The 19561-nt window shown below is 38.3% G+C and overlaps 1 protein-coding gene across 7 annotated transcripts in view; it reads right to left on the minus strand.

Moving 5' to 3' along the window:
* The window catches only part of PIEZO2 (piezo type mechanosensitive ion channel component 2), a 320464-nt gene that overhangs the window by 98252 nt on the left and 202651 nt on the right, over positions 1-19561 (minus strand). For 4 of the 7 annotated variants that reach the window (XM_054192477.1, XM_054192476.1, XM_054192472.1 and 1 more), the window contains exons 8-10: positions 8394-8556; positions 2177-2308; positions 1056-1094 (exon numbers count right to left, since the gene is read on the minus strand). In XM_054192477.1, the coding sequence (XP_054048452.1) occupies positions 1056-1094; positions 2177-2308; positions 8394-8556 (334 nt within the window). The remainder of the gene's footprint in view (positions 1-1055; positions 1095-2176; positions 2309-8393; positions 8557-19561) is intronic. The other 3 variants (XM_054192479.1, XM_054192473.1, XM_054192475.1) reach the window with 2 other exon arrangements.

Here is a 19561-nt window from a genome sequence, read left to right on the forward strand (position 1 = left end):
TCACATCTCATTATTTCCAGTAGTTATGAAAATAATGGTTACAAATTGCTTTCAATTTTAAGTTATTACTGGTGAGATCTATATTGCTGCCATTAATAAAACCAGTTGTGGTAATTTTTGTTACTGATGCCACATTTACGCCACTTGGTAGCACTAATTCAACACTGTTTCATTGTTTTATTTTTGTGAATTAAATTTTATCCCTTGTGCTTGTTTGGATAATCATAACCATAATCATAAATAACTCTTGTATTGGCAGAAATTCACATGCAATGGGTGATGGTAGCAAATGCTGAAGACTGAGCATTACTTCAGCAGTAAATGCTGAAGACACCTGCTTAGGCTGTGAGATAGGAGCGTATTTTGCCTGTTGAAACTATTCACAGGCACATGTGGGCTGTTTCAGAATCGTGTCTGGGTTACGTTCAATTATATTCAGCAGCACAGGCTGTGGAGCACATTTAGATTTGGTTACAGCTGCTCCCAAGGTTCATTTGCATCTCCATCCTTCTGTGTATGCTGAGCAGAGGGGATGTTTCTGCTTTCAGAGTCTGCTAGGGTCTATAGCAGTCAAGATAAACGGATCATTTGCTGTCTGTTCAAACAAAGACTTGGATTTTCTGTAATCTGTAAATTGAACTCATATGTGTTGTCAGTCATGCTTTAAGGGCCTCAGCATTTCAACACAAACGAAAGAAAAAAATACAGCAAAGAAGCTAAACCAAGTTTAAAGATGGATTGCATTAGAAAGCATATTTTGATATCTTATTTAAACCCAATGAAAGAGCAAAGATCGTTTGCCAGTTGGTACTACTACAAGCAGTTTAATTTCAAATTATCAACTTTAGGGCTGATCAGTGGTTTCTCAGTGCAATTATTAAGGAAGCAAATGACAATTATATTTAGGATAATCAAGGCTATAGGGTAAATGGCAGGCTAACCAAAATAATGAAGTTTTAAAAATGTCATCTAAGCTTTTATCTGTATAAAGTGTAATCCATATTTACACATATTAAGAAGAATTACAAAATTACAAAGACTAGTAGTATACTAACATCCGATGGCTTGTATTCATCTTGGGTCATTGACAGAAGCTGCAAAAAGCAATGCAAGGACAAATTATTAAAAAAGCACAGCTCAAGCATTAATAAGTCTAACTTTTTGAATAGGTGCATGCATATTTGCTGACTTTTGCACTAAGAAATTCAGAAAGAATTCTTAAAAAGCCAGCAGAATTGTACACTACGCTTCATAAAATGGTATTTAGTGTGCCATAGCATTGACATAACTTTACTGTATGTTCCTGTGAATTCTAAACCAAAACTGAGAATGTTGCATTGAAATTTTAGATACTAGGTCAAAGAATTAATCAGTATGGCATTATACTGATTAACTGCTTTCTAATGTCTTTCTAATGATCTAATGCTTAAAAACTAAGTTTTTAAATGATCATTAGAATTACTGTAATTATAAAAATACTTCCAAGGAAAAGTTTATACTAATATAAAATGTGATACTTCATTCATTTGCCAGCTTGTTTACCATTACTATTATTATGGCGGAGTTCTTGGGGCTTGAGTGTATGTGGCTCAACGGAGTGTTCCTATATCCCAAATTTGACTGCAACTTGTCAAATGAAATTTTGCACTGCAGCTGGTGAGGACAGGGGGTAGAAAGCTGGGCCTTTCCAGGAGCTTTTACACCAACTGCCTTACCTGCCCTGCTACAAATATCCAACAAGGGCACCAGTGTGCTTGGAGGAAGATAAGCTGGCAGTCCGCCCTTACCAATGACAGTGCTAATTAGTAGTTACAAGGCAGATCAGATCTTTACATCATCATTTAGCTCCCTGACAGACTTTCTAGCTGTTTTGCACAAAGATAATGGCCTCATGCCAAAAGCATGGCCCAAAACTTGTTAAATGCGGAAGCTCAAAACACAGAGCATGCTCTTCTTTTACTTCCTTACACTGGCTTCTCTTCTTTATTAATTTTTATAAAATATATTCCTATCTGCCACACAGCCTTGATATTACATCTAATTTATATAATCGCACGTGAAGATCTTCTTACTTGCAACCTATATAATGCTGCTCCCCTTCATTTCAAAGTAACTGTGATAAAATTAACTGATTGAAATACATTTAATGCAGAGACCCGTCCCCCTCCAGCCTTACTTTTCTCTCATCAGTTGTATAGTGGCTTGCATACCACAAACTACGTCTTCTCTCCGCTGTCATTGGAATTGGGCTGCAGGCTATTTCTTTGTCATCTTCCCTGCTAACAGATTTCTCTTCATCAGGCATCTGCTAAACAATACAAATTACAAGACTAGTTATAGCTCTCTCAATAACAATCTTACCAGAGGAATTTAAATTTTCCCCTAATTGATACTCCCTCTCCAAAGTATGTCTTTGAAACATCTTTTAGTGTCTAACACTCTTGATCTATGATAGATAACTCTTACTGAGATGACATTTTCAGAAATGACGACAGAGCTTTTGTATAACTGCTGGTCTGTCAATGCCAAGATGTTTTCCTGATAGTTACAAGACACCAGAATTACATAGACCTTCACATCCTACCTTACTATATACCTTAAGCTAGTCATACCTTAAGCTAGTATACAGATATTTAATTTTCAAGGCAAAGTATTGAAAGCAAATTCACTTTTTTCATTTGCCTGTCTATGCGAAAAGCCAAATCTGCTCCATTAAACAACTGAAGAACTGAAAAGATTAAAACTATCTGGATGGAACGCACCCGCACAAAGGTTGTGGATGAGACTGACCTAGGAGTTGAGGTAGATGGACCAGAAGGAAGAGCCACCACAGAGAGACAGGCTAGAGATGGGCCAACTAAAAAATGCACAAGGTTTACAAAGATTGATATAACATGCTGCATCTGGAATAAACCCACATAACAATAAAGGCTGTGGACAGACTGTGTGGGGAGCAGCTCTGTCGAACAGGCCCAGAAGGTCCTGGTGCACAGCAAGCTGAACACGAGCCAGCAGTGAACTCTGGCAGCAATTAAGGCAAACATCTCCCGGGCTGCATCAGCAAGAGTACTGCCAGCAGATCAAGGGATGTGATTATTCCACTGTACCTGGCCTGTGTCAGGCCATACCTGCAATTCAGTTCTGACATCCCCCAGTTCAAAAGAGAGAGAAAATCTGGAAAGGATCCACCAGAAAATTGTCAGTATAATTAGAGGGTTGGAGAAGATGAAGGGTGCAGGAACTGGGGTTTTTTCAGCCTTCTAATATCTAAATTGTAGCTTTAGAGAAGACAGTAGCACTCTTCTGACAGCAAGGCATGGCTATAGGACAAGCGACTAAGAGGATAATTTGCTTCAGGGAAATGCCTTCTGGATATTAAAAAAAAAAAAAAATCACCATGAGAACAATTAATCACAGGCATTGGCTGCCTTTGCTGGAAACATCCAAGACTTGGCCCTAATCTGAGGCCCTGCTCTCACAAGAAGTTAGATCAGATGATCTCCAGAGGTCCCTTTCAACCCAGACTGTTCTGTGACTCTGTTATTGTCTACGATCCACATGCTCTATTTCTTCATCTGTGACAGAAACTATTACCACTAAATTGCAGAGGATTGCTAATGCAGAGGTCTGAACTCCATCTTAATTCCATGGCCAGTAGGGGTATGGGGCCTCTCAAACAGACTGAACATGGGTGTTGTTATATCACAGTGACAAGTGGGAGATCTGGGTAGGTGTACATAAACCATGCTAGATTACAGCTCCTCTTTGGGCTCCTCTTCCTGCACTGTCCCTCTTTTTCCTGCAATCTTGAACTTCCCAGCTGAGCTGTCACAAAGCAGAACCTTGCTGTTCATACCAGTGAGAGGAGAAAGATGAACCGTGTGGTGCTAAAGGGAGTAAGGGGGTGCTCTGGAGCCAGCAGGCTGCCTGTGAAAGCTGTGAGCATCTCCAGCACAGTGTTGCTCAACAGCACTCACCAGCCCTGGGATACCATCAGGGAGATGCTACCACTACTGAAGTTACTCCGTCTTTGCCCAGTTTCTCATTTTGAACCTTAGACCTTGACTCTGCTTTTTATTTTCATTACTATTTGCCCTCTCTACTTCCTTAGTTTTCTGGTTTCTCCTCTTCTCCCAAGACTTCATGTGATTTTTAGATTTTTGTCTGTGATGGAAATAATAAGTATTCAAAATTTCAGAGGAAGGTATGCAAGAACATAAAGTGAATATTATGGAATAATACTAGCAGTGGATATTCCACTCTGCCATCCACTAATGCCTGGATGTTTATCTCAAAACTGGTAGGAATGGTGAGGACTGAAAGGTACATTTACCTATGCTTTGAAGTACTGCTTTAAAAAAAATGTTTTCCTATGTGAATAAAGTGCTGTACACACATGTGACTCTAACAAGAAATGAAAAGTGCTCGAGTTGGGTTTTACATTGCTGTTGAACTTACCAAAGCTCAACAAACTTTGAATTACCAAATTCAAAGAGTCACCAAAACTCCACTTCCTCTCATCACAACTTCCACCAGTATCAGTTGTTTAGAGTATTGAGCCAAATCCTCATTCGTACAACTGTAAGGTCTTGCTTCATAAAACCACCCCTATTCAAGAGAGTATAAGTGGGCTTGTGGAAAATGGAACCTGTGGCAAGGTCTTAATAACTTCAGTAGGACTTAAGTGGAGGTTTAGGAACTTTGCTGAGCTGCAGCCAAAATACAGATTACACACCAGCTTTAGTAGCTTTGTTCTAAACTTAACCTGTTATTAACTACAAAACAACTAGTCAACTAATTGTCATATTTTATTTCAACCTGAATGGTCTGTTTGGAAGGACTTACGATTTTTATCTTGGCTATTTTGTCCTTTCTACTGTAGCAAGATACTTAAATTTCTACTTCAAATGAAGTCTTACTAAGCTGACTTTTGGTTTACAACAGAAATATCCATCTGCCTTGGTACTTGCTGTTTTACTGAAACTCTACTGCCAACAAAGAGATACCTCATGGTGCAAAAGCTAGTTTTTGTCTGAACTTGAGGTGTTTCAAAGGTAGGGTCCCAAATTAGGCTTTTATTGGGAACTAGCTGGTGGTAAGTGTTCTCATGGCTTATGCAAAATCAGTCAATGAAATAGAATAAGAATAAATCAGGATGCTGGGAAGAGGTCTGCAAAGCTACCCATGGGAACAGGACATCCAAACATCCTAGCTGGTTGTGAAACTCTCTCCATTCCAATCCTAACAGTAAGGTTCTATTTTTTAAATCTTGACTTAGATAAACAGTGTTTATTAATTTAGTTTTACTTCTCAGAGGCAATGGTAGCACATTTCACATATGATTGTATATTTATATTTGATTGTAAAAGTGCATTCCTAGCAAAACTGTAAGATGAAACGAACTGATTCTGTGCTTAAAATACTTGTCTCTGCCATCTGAAACTTTAATATAAATGTGAACCATAACAAACTGTTTATCAACAGCATTTAGTTTGGAACCTGGTTGACCAAAACAATACCAAAAGACCTAAGATGTAGACAATGATTTCAGTAACATATTTTTAGCCTAAGCGACTATAGGGGAGGGTGGGAAATCTTGTTTTCTCTTTCTCAGACAAGGAAGGGAAGTTAGAAAACAGTACTATGATTACAACCTGTGAAAGTCCTTTGACTTGTCTAATTCTTTCAGTTCTTCCACTACCTGAGCAACTCTCAAATGCCTCTTAATTCAAACCATTCTAGAAATTCTTTAAGAGGACTCTACATTAAATTGCTGTAACTCTTTTGACTTCTGTACTATTCCTTACCACTCACAGGACAGAATGAATGGGCCTTATTCATATATTCAGTACTAGCAGTTACAACTATGAGCTGAAATCTCCAGAGGCAGATTGCCTCTTCTTATTTGCAGAGGTAGAATTTCACACGACTCAATGTTAGAACAAATCAGGACCCAAAATAGCCAGCATAAGAAAAGCTAAACTTCCACTGACTGCCAAGGGCGTTTTGCATGAGTAAGATCCATACAGAATCCCACACAGAGACCGTACACTGAAATCTCATACATGCTGTACTTTGACAGGCTGTGGCGCATACACAAAAAGCTTCACCCTGAAACCCAAGATTTGAAGTGGGCACTGTTCTTGTAAAATTGTTCATCAGCTGCAGTATTCAGAGACAGTTTCAAGAGCATCTGTCTCGGAGACAACTCCTGCTGCAGTGCAGCAGTAATTTTGTCCGCATGAGGACCCCAAAATGCCATTCACAGAATAAATCCTAAGAGATCCTAAATACAGTCTAACTTGTAAATCTGGAGATTGTAAAGGCAGGTTATATACTTAGTTCCATAATGAATCAAATGCAACACAAATTTACAAGTCAAAAAACATTTCAATTAAACCTGGAATACAATTATTTCTGGATTTAAAGAATTGAGAATAGAGTCTACAAGGAGAAAGCTAAAAGAGAAAGAATAATTCCTGATCTGTGGCACCACTAAAGGAAAAAAAAAATCCATATAGACAAAAAAAGGCCATAAGGAAAAATTGTGTAAAAATCTCAGCATCTCTTTCTAATGACAAATACTTGCATCACTACATCCTATGCATCAAAAAAACAGCATTAATGCATGGGTACAATTTTCTTTACAATGTTATCTTTTTTTAAGTGTCCGTTTCTCTTCGGAGGGAAGCATCATTCCCCTGACATCTGAAGTTCCCATGTGACTGCCAAGACTTTGTATTGCCGCTCATGTAGCCAGGGGTTTGAGAGACATCAACTTTTCTTATATTAATCTCTTTTAAGACTTACTCGCTCTAGCTCAATTGCTTAGAAAGCATCTCTAATTTGACTTGTTTCCAGTTCTCAGAGACTGATTTTAGTGTCTTATGGGAATATCCATCTCAGACAACAAAAGTAGTCTAAAAGAAAGAAGTGCAGACAAGTCCTCTCTAGTTCCTCTCTAATCCCTGGAGGAACTTGCAGGATTCACTCTATCCTGAGATGGACAGGCCCATTTCTCTCCACTGAAAAAGCACAGTAACTAACTTAGACCCAGGACCAAACTTTAAGATGGTGAAAGTTGGATGAAAACAACCCGGGTGCTGTAAATGAATTCCCAGAGATGCTGAGATCACACAGCTCCCACTAACTGCATTTCACATGTGGTTACTCCTCTGTGAGTAGTTCTCATGATTTTACTATGCAGTTTGTGAGATGTGAAGTTTTAGTTACAGCTCCAATGCTAAAATCATATTATTATTTGAAAATCTCAGTTTTCACTTAAGGGGGAAAAAAAAAAAAAAAGAAGCAAGTTTCCAGCTGTTGCAGCTGCAGAAAAAAAACAATAGGAAAAAAACCTTAAAAGAACCCAATGCCAGAGGGCACAGGACCATGATCTTTTAAATGTGATTCAGAAAAGCCAGTCTTAAGATTTCTGGAAACTTAAAACATGATTTTTTAATAACTCAAGCGGACAGTTCTGGAATCTTTCACCTTTTATTATGAAGCCCAATATATGTAAACCGCAAATATCAGACATGTCAATTCAGAGGTGATATATTTTGTCTGCCTTTTTAAACGTTAAACTTTTACATCATCCGTTATATGAAGAAACATCCTTAAAATAAGAAAACCTTTGACATTTTTACTTGCTACTACAAACTCCACTAATTCACAGCTCAGTCATGAGTATTTTCATTGTGGTTTACAGCACTGCTAAACCTGAACTCTAAAACTCATGTCAAGCCTCAGATGATCAGGAGAGTAAAACAAATAATGCTTAGGATCATCCTCTTTATCCTTCCAGTTTCTAAGCTTTTAAGATACATTTTCGTTCTTATATTCCCTTCTTCCTCTGAAACTGGAAGAAGTAGAAATTTACAGTTTGTCTCTTTCTTTTAAGTGAAAGCTGTGATTTTCACTCAGGCACACAGATTCAGGAGGAATTCAGGGAGTGGGGGAATTCAGGGATTCAGGAGGAGGAAAAGTTTTAAGAAAAAATTTATCTATCAGTAGCAAATCTCTGTCTTGTCTTGCAGCATCCTGTGCCAGCCTGTATCCTATCTCAGTGCTGCTAGACAAGCCCCCGATGTTTGCCTTCCTTTGGATAGCACCTGCACTACTGCATATCAATACTGGCTTTCCAAATCAGAGTAAGTGTTAATGCTCTGCCATTGTAGTCCCTACACAAATAGTCCTGCTGACTTTAAGAAGAATATCCATGTAACTCTGCAAGATCAGACTCTTCAAAAAGACCAAATTCAAGGTACCGTCTTGAACTTGCTGTCTATTTCCCTTAACTTTCTCAAATATTTGCACCTCTGTTAGTAAGTATCTGCATTGGCCAGCCTCCCAGTCCTTAGTGCTAAAAAAGAGAAGGAAGTTATCCTTACAATGGGCTCTTGTAGCCAAAGACGGATAAGAGTTGCAAGGGTGTAGTACATCACCAGCAGTAAGATTGGATTAGCATGGTGATACCAATGTAACTCTTGATTCTTGATGATCATCCAAGTGCTCGAGCAGTTTGTCTGAGTAAGAGAAGTCACACCGAACAACCTGTGGATATAAAAAAACAACAGTTAGAGAAAAAACACCAAATCTTACAATGTTTAAAAATTTTTTTCATTAATTTTTGCTTACCTATAATACTGATTGCTCTGCTCAGTATTTGCCATCTTATCTAAAATGCAGTGAATATTTTCATTCCACAACATTTAGTGAAAAAGAATGGATTTTGCGCTTGGTTTTGAACATAAAAAATGGGAGTATAATATTATTACATCTACCACATCCAATGTGAAAACTTTAAATGACCTGCGCCCTGTAGATCCAGAGCTACAGAAAAAAGGGGAAAGAAAATCTGGCTGCAAAGCCATTTGGCAATTCACAGCAACATGACATTTCAGATTTAGTAAACTGACATACAACACCGTTCCACTCACTCTGCCAAGACAGAGCTGTGAAGTACCTCTCCTCAGCACATTGAACAGCTTACTGGTGGGTTTTTTTTGTAAAAAAACCCTAATACTACTAATAATTTTCTATCTAATTATTCACATACTTCTAAACATACTCCATTGAATTCTTAGCTGTTGTGAATCAAAAACATTCCGAAAGGCAATTGTTCTGTTCCGAAAGGCAAATCATTAAGAAAAAAAAAGAAAAAAAATTAATTCCATAATTAGTATTAATGCAGTTGCAGTATTAATGTCAATGATATGAGATATTTGACTATTTCTGGAAAAACTGGTATCCCACAATATTTCTATCAACTAAGGAACCTATGCTGGAAAAAACATTTAAGAATAAAAAAACACCCAACATTTTAAATTTAAGACAAGACGTTACATGCTTTGTAGATGTATTAGATGCTGAAACAAAACTAGTTAGAAGTCAAACTTAATCTGATTCTTTCAGTGTAAAATAATTTGCAGAGTTCCGAAGATAGCGCATGGAGTTACCAGTAGCATATGGCAATATTCATTACAAACAGTTTTGTTTTATTGACAGAGCTTTTTCTTCCATGATGTAGAAGTTTTCAGTTTTTACAAGAAATAGATTTGATTCTATGAGAAGTTTCAGGAGTTGATGAAAAAAAATCCGCAAACTATTGTTACTCTGAAACAGTAAACCAAATACATTTCAAAAAAGCTTTTTCTGCTGGAGGACTTAATCATAAATAGTAAATGTCTAAAAGATTACTTCTTCCTTTACCTAGCAAGACCCAACATGAATGGGTGAATGAATACAAAGAATGATATTCAACAGAGAGGTACTGCCTGAAGTCTGCCCTTTGGGTGCTATAGAGGGAAAAGAATATGAAAAAGGAGAGGTTATACCTGTTCGTTTACTGGGGGTTTGTGGCATGGGTATAATACCATTAACTGCCAGAACTAGAGCTCTATAGCATTTTATTAAAGGATTTATCAGCACTCACTTCTCATTGTCAACATGAGCCAAAGGGTATAAACTTTAAGACTTCTCAGAGCTTTTGCATGGATCCAAGGTTGGAAAAGAAAAAAAAAAAACAAAGCCATCCTGCGTACAAAATAAATTGGTGTAACTTAAAGGAGCTGACAGAGCTGTGTTTGGAGTTGACCCAGATTCAAACTTCCGTAGCATCCAAGCACTTTCAGGGCTAGTGCTACGGTTTGGCTCCATCTGACTAAAATTCACACTGGATTGTATTCTGTTCATATTTCTATCAGCATAGGGAAACATCTTGTTTTGTCTGCTTTACTCTCTGCCAACTGACTTGTAATTTTTGCTCGTCAATGATCAGGGTTGTTGAGTTCCTATTAGTTTCATCTTCTACCCGTATTTCACAACACATCCCTCCATCTTTGGTTCATTTTAAGCTTTTATATGTAAGCACTGTACGAACCAGCCCTATTTCTGTTTCACAAACATATCAGAATCAGAGCAAAATAGTAAGAAGTCTTTCCATTGACAGTGAGTGATGAATATTTCCCACAGAAATGAGGGAAAGAAGGTCTTGGACCCTTCTGCTGAGCAGACATGATCGTCATATCACATATTCCACTCCTACAGTACATAGCATTATATACTATAAGTGTAAAGTCTCAAAAACTTGTGTTTTATCTCCACCGAAGAAACATTTCACATAATCCTACCAGTTAGGAAATTTTATTCTGTTTCAGTTAAATCCTTATTGTTAGTTTCATTTGCTTGCTTCAAATTATCTGTACGTTATACTATCAGACTTCATTCTCCTCCCTTCTAGTCCTGCATTCACCAAATATGCATAAATTACAATGTCTCTTCCCTCTTTGTTGCCACCTGCCCGGCCATGTATTTATTTAACCCATTTCACTTTCTCTCATAAATCACGAATCTAGAGGAACTGCTCCTCATTTCTGAATTTTCCTTGGGTTTTGAGACTTGTTAGTCACAAAGGTACTCAACACAACATTCCCTGTCTATCCAATTCAAAATACACCAACGTCTTGGGAATGCTCATTCTGTCTGTTCTGGCCTCCAATGAGGCTACAAGTTGCTATTCATTCAATATTTATGCTTCATCATTATCTGCAGTGAGAACTGCTGGTGCAGAACATTTTTCAGAGACATCTTCTCGCATTCAAAGCTTTTAAGTACACAGGAATGACTGCCATAAAATGTATAATCATTTACAGTAAGCAACATATATTAGGTTATTACTCAGTTCTGCATACTTCATTCCACAAAGATGTCTTTACATTCAGTATTGATCATGATCAGATATATTTGTGCCTAACTCTGATCTTAGTGTGACTTTGTCTTAGACAAGATACATGTTTTCTGTTTACTGATGTTTACATCAGTAAAGTAAACCCGATGCCAAACAAGATAAGTATATGCATGTCTGGATACAGAAGACAAATAAAACAAATATTGAGTGACCGTTTACTAATGGAAATACTTTGCTTTTCAAAAGACTGCATGTAATGTCAAAAACAACTGGAGGTTTGCAGGAATCTTCATGCAAAGGAACAAAAGTTGTGTTTTTTGAAGTTCTCATCAGTACTCTGAAAAATGCGTTTTATTGAAAAAAAAAAAAAAGGATAGCAGAAATCATTTGGAAAACTTTAGAAATCATAAAGGGCCAAAAAGAACCTGAATGTCTGACTGAGGAATGCTCTGAAATAACAGAGTGAAAAACACTGCTTAAAATAAAGGTGATATCTGTTTGTCCCGTTCCTACTCTATACGCTTGTTTTCCCAGCAAAGCTTCCTACTAAATCTGTGAATCATCCTCCTGGCAGATGCACTTTCATCTTTTGTTACTCCCTGACAAAGCTGTAAGCTGCAACCATAAAAAACCCAAAACTTTTTATATCAGGCTAGCATTGAAAGTCAGAAAAGCAATTTCTATTTTAATTGAAAACAGAAAAACAAATTCCTTTTGCACCCACAGATATTTGGCCTAAGGAGCTGCCAAAGTACCACGTTTTATTACTACATTATGCACATTGCTAAAATTTCTCCAGCATGCACTATATTACACAATATACACAATAACTATACGTTAATTATAGTATAAGAATTGGTGTTAGTAATTAATCATGGTATTAAATATGAACAAAAATGGTTACAAAAATCTAAAACATAAATGTATGTCTCATATACAGAATTATCAAACACAGTAATTACAGATCTCTTAGGTCTGCGAACTTTGCCTCCAGTAAAAATGATCTGGAACGTTTTTTGTTGTAAAAATATGTCAGTTCAGATCCTGCATGTACTGATGTTTTAGGAGCTGATTTCAGACCAGATTTGCCTCATAATTTCCAAGGCCAGGAAGGGAAGTAATAATTCTGACTTCCTACACAATGTAGGACATGCAATAATTCTTGTACTGAACAAATAGCTTGTGGTTGCATTACAGTTTATAGTTTAGAAAGCCATCCAAGCTTGATTTCAAATGATAGCAAATCTTCTACTGCCTTATTATTTTCTACTGCATTTAGTTTCTATCACAGTTTTGTCTCGATGAGATTTCCAGTTGTTGCATCTTCCTACAACTCTGTGTACCACTTTACATACTACTTTTCACTACACAATAAAGCAGGAGTAATTTTCCTGTATCTTCCCTAGGCTTCACAATTTATAGCAACCTCATCCGACGATCCGGAACAAGCACCTAGAGTCCACCTCCACTGCATTGCACATCCTTCCCCTCTTTCTACAGCCTGGGGGGCACACTTGGACACCACTCAAGACATCAGAGTAGAAGCCTACATTTACATGTTTATCCAAATACATTTGGGCTTCTTTGGACGGTTTAACATCGGTTAGGAAATAGGTGAAAGATTTTTTATTGCTACAGTATTAGACCTGCAATTTCTAAACTGGTCAGTGCAAAATCTTGATGTGATAATGCACAAAACTAAGGAAAAAAAATTCAAGGACAATTAAGCTTCATTTTTTTGTCCTCCCAAGTAACACCTGCTACCTTGTCTTCCTAAGGAACTGTTTCATCTCTTTTGTTTTCCCTGAGTGAGCATACTGGCCAGTTCCAAAAAACATCAGCAGAGGAGCATAACATAAAAATGGCACTAAATTCCTCCGAGATAACTGAAAATGTCTGACTGGTAAGAGGAGGAGATGGAGATAGAGGTAGAGGTGGAGATGCAGATGGAGGTAGAGGTGGAAATGGAGGTGGAGAGAGCAGAAAAGAGCCCCACTATATGACAGGCTTTGGAGGCAGAGAGAGAAATCCTCAATTTATGACTACCAATGTCCATCACAACTATTTGGAGATCTAGAAAATCCAATTTGAATGGAAGGGAACTTAGTATCTTAGGGTTTTTCTTTTACTTTCACTTGTCTGAATGAACTTGGGGTGAGACCGTGCTGAAATTCTGACTGAGTTTGAGAGCTTTTTCATTTGTTTAAGGAATGGGAACAAAAATTATATAAATAGTGTCACTTTAGTGACAGAAGCAATTGCCTTGCATACAGTACTTACGAATATGCATCAGAATACACTAATATAACAAAAGCATTCACGTTTTCTGCAGAAAGTCTCCAAGGTAATAGCTTACAATGTTTTACAGACTCACTTCTGACTCACTAAGTGGAAGCAAAAGACATACAACAGCTTTTCTCATGAGGCCAACCTAACTCCTGACAACGTGCAAACCACACATAAAAAATTCATTCAATGCTTTCGATCAAAGAGGACGTGAAGTGATTCACAGTGGCAGGAAAATGTCTATTATCATGTCCTATTGATTACATTTCCTCTGAAGGGTCTGAGAGTGCAGTGGATTCTCAGTCTCAATTTGCTCAACCTCACTAGGCTGATTACAAATGCTTGTGAATTTGCATGCTGCTTCTTTTTATTCTCATATATTCTAGGCAGGTTTCAATGTATGGTGACTGAAATTGTCTGGTTTTGCTTCATTGGCAAACATATAAAAGCTTAAAACTGCATGCAGATTTGTCAAACATTTTCCTAAACAGCACTTATTACGAATCATTCTAGTCAGAGGTATAAGACTATCTCAGTAAAATAACCACATATATTAATACCATGACATAGCTTTAAATACTCTGCAGTCATAAAAAATAAGGAAAAGAAAGAGAATTTTGGATACCCTAAGAAATAGTAAAAGACTGGAGATAAGAAAGAAAGGAAGCAAGAGTTCTCCTAATACACTCAATTTTCTGGCTTATATTCTTACACATTCTTTTTCAAGGTGATAGGTCCAAAAAACAGAGTGAAACCAGCTAACTGCATGGAAAAGGGAAGAAAGGAAATCTGTACAGCTATTCCATGCGATGCTACATCATCTGTTAGAAGCCAGAAGCTACTGTTTCCGTAGGATGTAAAGGCAGGATGTTTGAAATCCCAGACCAAATTGATTGTGCTATCTTTTATCAAGGGAAGCATTAACAACATGCATCTTTATTAAGAATTGTGTTATTTGGTTTAACTAGAAAGAAAATACATCCGTAACAGGAGGGACAATATGGAGATTTTAGGCACGAGTGTAACGTGTGTTTTAATGCTTCTCTCTTTTTCAAGTCAACCATACCAATTTCTTTAAGGTTACTAAAAGTAGTTTTAGAGGTTGAGTGGTGTTTAGGTGGCATTGATTTGGAAATTGCAGAGCTCATATTCTAGCAGCACTACACCACTGATTTTAATGGGTAATTACAACACTGAGAATACTTGCAAGTTACAGTCTCACCTCCACAGTTGCCTTGACACCGGGCAACAGAAAGGTACGGAGATCTGCCAGTAAGGAAGAACAAACCTTTTTTTAACTTTCTCACTCATAGCTGCTACTACAAGTATATATACAGCACCATGAGTTATGTATAATGCAATATAAGATCTATATTGTACTATAATACAAAATCAAGATGGACTTTGGGAACGGAGAACTCAAAATAAACTATGGTTTTAATAATGTACTTAGAACACAAAGACACACAGGGTTTTGTGGAAAATTATCAAATCACAGATGTTATCTTATAATTTCCAAGACTTTTTTACAGCTATTTCAAGCCTTCCTCATGCAAATATTCCTCTTATTGCATGTAACATTTGCTCTTTATCCACAATAAGCTGGATGTACATTACAAATACTGACAGATTTAAGCAGGAAAGATTATTTCACAGGACTTGCTTCCTGTTTCAGGAAAAGATTTACCATAGGCTAATAAAATAAAACAATGATGCAAGTCTGCAACTCCCTGACATGGTAGCAGGCTGGAAATTAAATCCAGAACAGGGCAATGAGGATTACAGTTTGAAGAAATGTCTGCATCAAGCCACTTCAGAAGCTGCATTTCCTGATTTAGTATTTATGATTACAGGAATTTTTTGCTGGGGCCAGTACATATTGGAGGGTTAGTCACAGGAATAGCATCAGAGACTTCTGCTGTGCTGAGCTGGATTTGGGGAATCCATCTTTGTAGAACTTCTGTATTCCTGTTGGATTTTATGAACTGTCTGAGCCTTTATGTTGTCTGGATATCTTCTAGTGGATACTTATTTCACTTTCCTCACATGGAACTGGAGGGGAGTGGTGCCTACATGTCTGGGGTAGGAGACTATCAAGATTGATTGACATGAATGGCTGAGCCCTAAATGGAGATACTAAACGTGGCTGAACAAGAGAGGAAAAGAAAAGGGAAGAAGAGGAGAAGAGGCGAGGTGAGAGCAGAAAAAGGAACAACAGAGTTTATTTACAAAAAAAGAAACTCAATCACAGTAAATCCCCAGAAATGCTGCGAAAAAGTGTAGCCTTTTCTAGGGGTAGGGTGGTGGCGATGGTGTTAGAAATCTTTTCGTGGGGAAAAGAGGGCTGACATACAGGGAGAAAAAACAAAACTTTTCACAAGACAAGCCCCAAAGATCGATGAAGAAGAGTACTTGAAATACTGAAAGGGCTATTTCCCAAACTGTAAGCACTGCTTGAAGAGTGAACCTTTTTTTAAACATTGACTTAAAGGAGGTACATACTCTTGTCAAATTGGAAAATGCCCTGGGGAAAGGAGGAGAGAAGCAGTAGAAAGAATTAAAAAATAAATTAGCAAAAAAAATATAATTTCTACACAGCCCTCCTAGAAGTTAGGAGTCCCTCATTCACATGAGCCATCCTGTTGAGTTTTCCGTACTTGGATGGCAGAGCTACACACAAGTTATGATCCATAAAATTATATCTGTAAAGTCTCTTCCAAGGGAATCCTGTGAGCCACTCCCCCCAGTACATCATTTGGCTATATGCCCAAAGAAATACATGCCGCTGGAAAGGACTCAGCCAGTCCCACGGTACCTCCAGGCCCATTCTTGCCTTCCAGAAGGCTGTAACTCTCTAGGCTATAGGCTGGGAATTCAGACCACACTGGGGCTAATGCTCCAGGGTACGCTGAACTGACACAACATTTTTACAAAAATAGCAGAACACAGGGAGGAAAGAGGTGGGAAAACTGGCTGAAATGCATTAAGCGTCCCAAAGAATTAGGGTTAAGATGAGCAGGAGGTATTTGGTTTCACGTGGCTTTTTAAGGGAAAAAAAGAATGAATGGGAAAATTGGCATTTGCCTTTCCAAATCACATTATTTATAAGATTCCACAGAGATGGAGCTGATCCTTCATGCCTGCTCCTCAGCTCAGCAGGACAACTGTGTAGGGAGATACTGCAGACACAAACCTCAGTCCACAGCTGGACTAAAGTTATTAAATTTATCCATTTCAGAGTGATACAAGCTTTAAAAAGCATTGCAAGTATTTTTAGCACTTAAAAGCCCTAGACCTTGCTTAGGTTCAGACTTGGATAATTCAGAACTGGCTAAGTGGAAGTGTGCCATATTAACAATAACACAAAAATTTGATTGTTTGGGTTGAGAAGTATTATGATAACTTTCAGCTTAACAGTTAATAACTTTTTTGGAAATATCTGAAAACTTAGACTAAGGCTGGAAGTGTTTTCCTTCAGAGTGTTGCTATCACAACGCTATAATACAGGCATACACATAGTGAATATAGGCTTGGTGGGTAAGTAGATCATTCTAAGTTTTGTTTTAATGTCATTATATTTCTATAGCTCTTTAGCAGATGTCTACGTACTTTTTTTTTCTACTAAGTCTTGGTTTCCATAGCTTCTATTGGATCAAAGCTTTTCTGGCAATGACAAAACCAGCCCTGGTATATCTCCCACCCTCTTCTGAACATCAGTGACTTTTCTTTTAAAGGAAAACTAATTTCAAATGCACATCTATTGCATGAGAAACCTCATGAAAAAATAAGTAATTTAAAACTTGTGTGCTAATATCATCCATATAATAAGGACAGAGAGAAATTATGAGCCATGAATCCAGGAAGCTGTAGAGGAGAAAGGATAGCTTTTAGGGTTGTGAATTACAGAAAAGCTTGCAAAAACTGTAAATACAACACAAATCTTAATTCAGGGAGAACAAAACGACCATACAAGCAGCCGCAATAAAATCACTGTGCTCTCAAGTGAATTAACAACTTTAAAACAGGATGTTAAATAGTATCTGCTATATAACCTGTTTTTTTAAAGTAACCAGATAATGGAATTTTCTCTGAGACTATGTGACTGGAAGCTGTTAAGGACTGGATATCCATTAAAAATTACCAACTTCAGACATTCAAATGTTTCATATATCTGAAATAAAGCAGCTGCCCTGAGGGGAATTTAAGTCCAAACATAAAATTTGTGAGATATCACATCTCATCCAATAATTGACCTTTGTACTGTCTTTCTATTCCAAAAGCTTGTAGTGCGCTTTCATTGCCTTAGAGGCAATAATTCCCCACTGTTATCACTAATAGTAGGTGTGGGTCTATTAAGCCCTTGTTTACCGAGAAAAAAACCTATCTTCAAAAGCCTGGCATGAAGATTTATCCTATCCGTGGGTTTCCCCTCTGGATCCCCAAACCATTTCATTACACACAACACAGCTCAGCTGTTCTCCGAATTTCTGGTGAGCACTGATATTGATGTTGCTCTTTTCAGCATATCGGTGAGCTAGATAAGCAGCAATGTCGCTGTAGCTTTTGGGAACCTTTGCTGGGGCTTGCAGAGGTGATGATCTGATGAAGAAATGTGCTGAAGCAGTGACTCCACTATCCTTTGATCCCAATCAGAGCATCAGGCAGACAGAGGGCCACCAGACAGGATGGCAAGAAGGTGAAATGGGGATAAAGCCGCAGAAGAAATTGCATTAGGGCCTCTGCCTGATAACTTAGCTACAGTGTCTCCTTCAACATGATCCTTTCTAACGAGGATGAGCAGTGTCACTGCTTTGACAGTAGTAGCCTACCTCGTGTGTTAGGTAGAGAGTTAGGTGGACAGTTGTGTGTCTGTCACTAAAATAAAACTACTGTAAATGCAGCAGGTTTATTTTCCAAACAGTTTCAGCTACAAACCAGAGGCAAGTCAGGGAGCACAGAGGCTACAGGAGCTGAGGCAGCGCTGCTGGGATGAGAGGATGGAGAAAGAAAAGCCACCCGAGTGAAGGAGGCTGGTTGGCAGCAGGTGCAGTGGTTTGCCACCCACTCCCCTTCCTCATGTACACATACGTTCCCTGTGACCATACGGGGGAACAAAAAGCAACTAATACGGAACACCACCACCTGGGGAAGGAAGCCACCCAAATTGTGCCAACAAAATTCAAAATTTTTAATGTTTAGTTGCATTTTCTACTCAGAAATTAAAGTAATGAGAAAACAGATCAGGTTAATAAGGAGCCATGTGGAAAGCAGGAGAGGGAAAACCAAAGACATGTTCAGAAACATCCATGGCCACAAAGGCTTCCCCTTGCCAGAAGGTGAGCTTGGACACCTCAGCACACAGCAGGACGCATGGCTTAACGATGTTTTTCCGCGCCAGTTAGTAACTGAGGTTATCGGTTTTTCAAAGTGAGTTGGCAGACCTGGTGAAAGGAAAGGAGCCAACACTCCCACCTCAGAAAGACTCACACAAGCCGAGCAGGGAATGTGAAGGGAGGACAGCCTGCTCCCAAAACTCAGGTGGTGCAGCCCACGGATGGCCGCCTTGTCCTAAGCTCAAGTGCTGGGAGAAGGACGGATGCGTTTACGCAGCTAGTCCGTTGGGTATAAAGCTTCGGCAAAAGTCATTTAGGAAAAGGAGACCATGCTGAAACAACGCTAGTGAGCATCAGCATTTATTGGAGTGGTGCTACGTGACCAGAACATGCAAGTAACCTGTACAACAACTAGCCATGCAACTGCCTGCCAGCTTAAGAGATTTACAGCTACCTCTTGGAATAACAGATGCAGAAGAACAGAAATTGTTTAAAAGTGTAGCTTCATACTCATTTTAACTTTGAGGTAACTTGCTCTGTGATCTAGGAACCGAGGGACACAGACTGCAGCCAAAAACTTTGGGTTCTATTCCAAGCTCTGGCTATCTGTGTGTGTGTGGGGGGTTATGCAATTCATCTAACTTTTCTGTTAGGGAATTTTTCCACCTCTGAAAGGGGATGATGATACTTTTCAGTCACACTGGGACAGTCTGCTAGGTTCAGTGATGCATGCAGAGGATAAAGAGATTTT

This window comes from Rissa tridactyla, chromosome 2 (genome assembly GCF_028500815.1).
Source record: "Rissa tridactyla isolate bRisTri1 chromosome 2, bRisTri1.patW.cur.20221130, whole genome shotgun sequence".
In the NCBI taxonomy this organism is placed as follows: domain Eukaryota; kingdom Metazoa; phylum Chordata; class Aves; order Charadriiformes; family Laridae; genus Rissa; species Rissa tridactyla.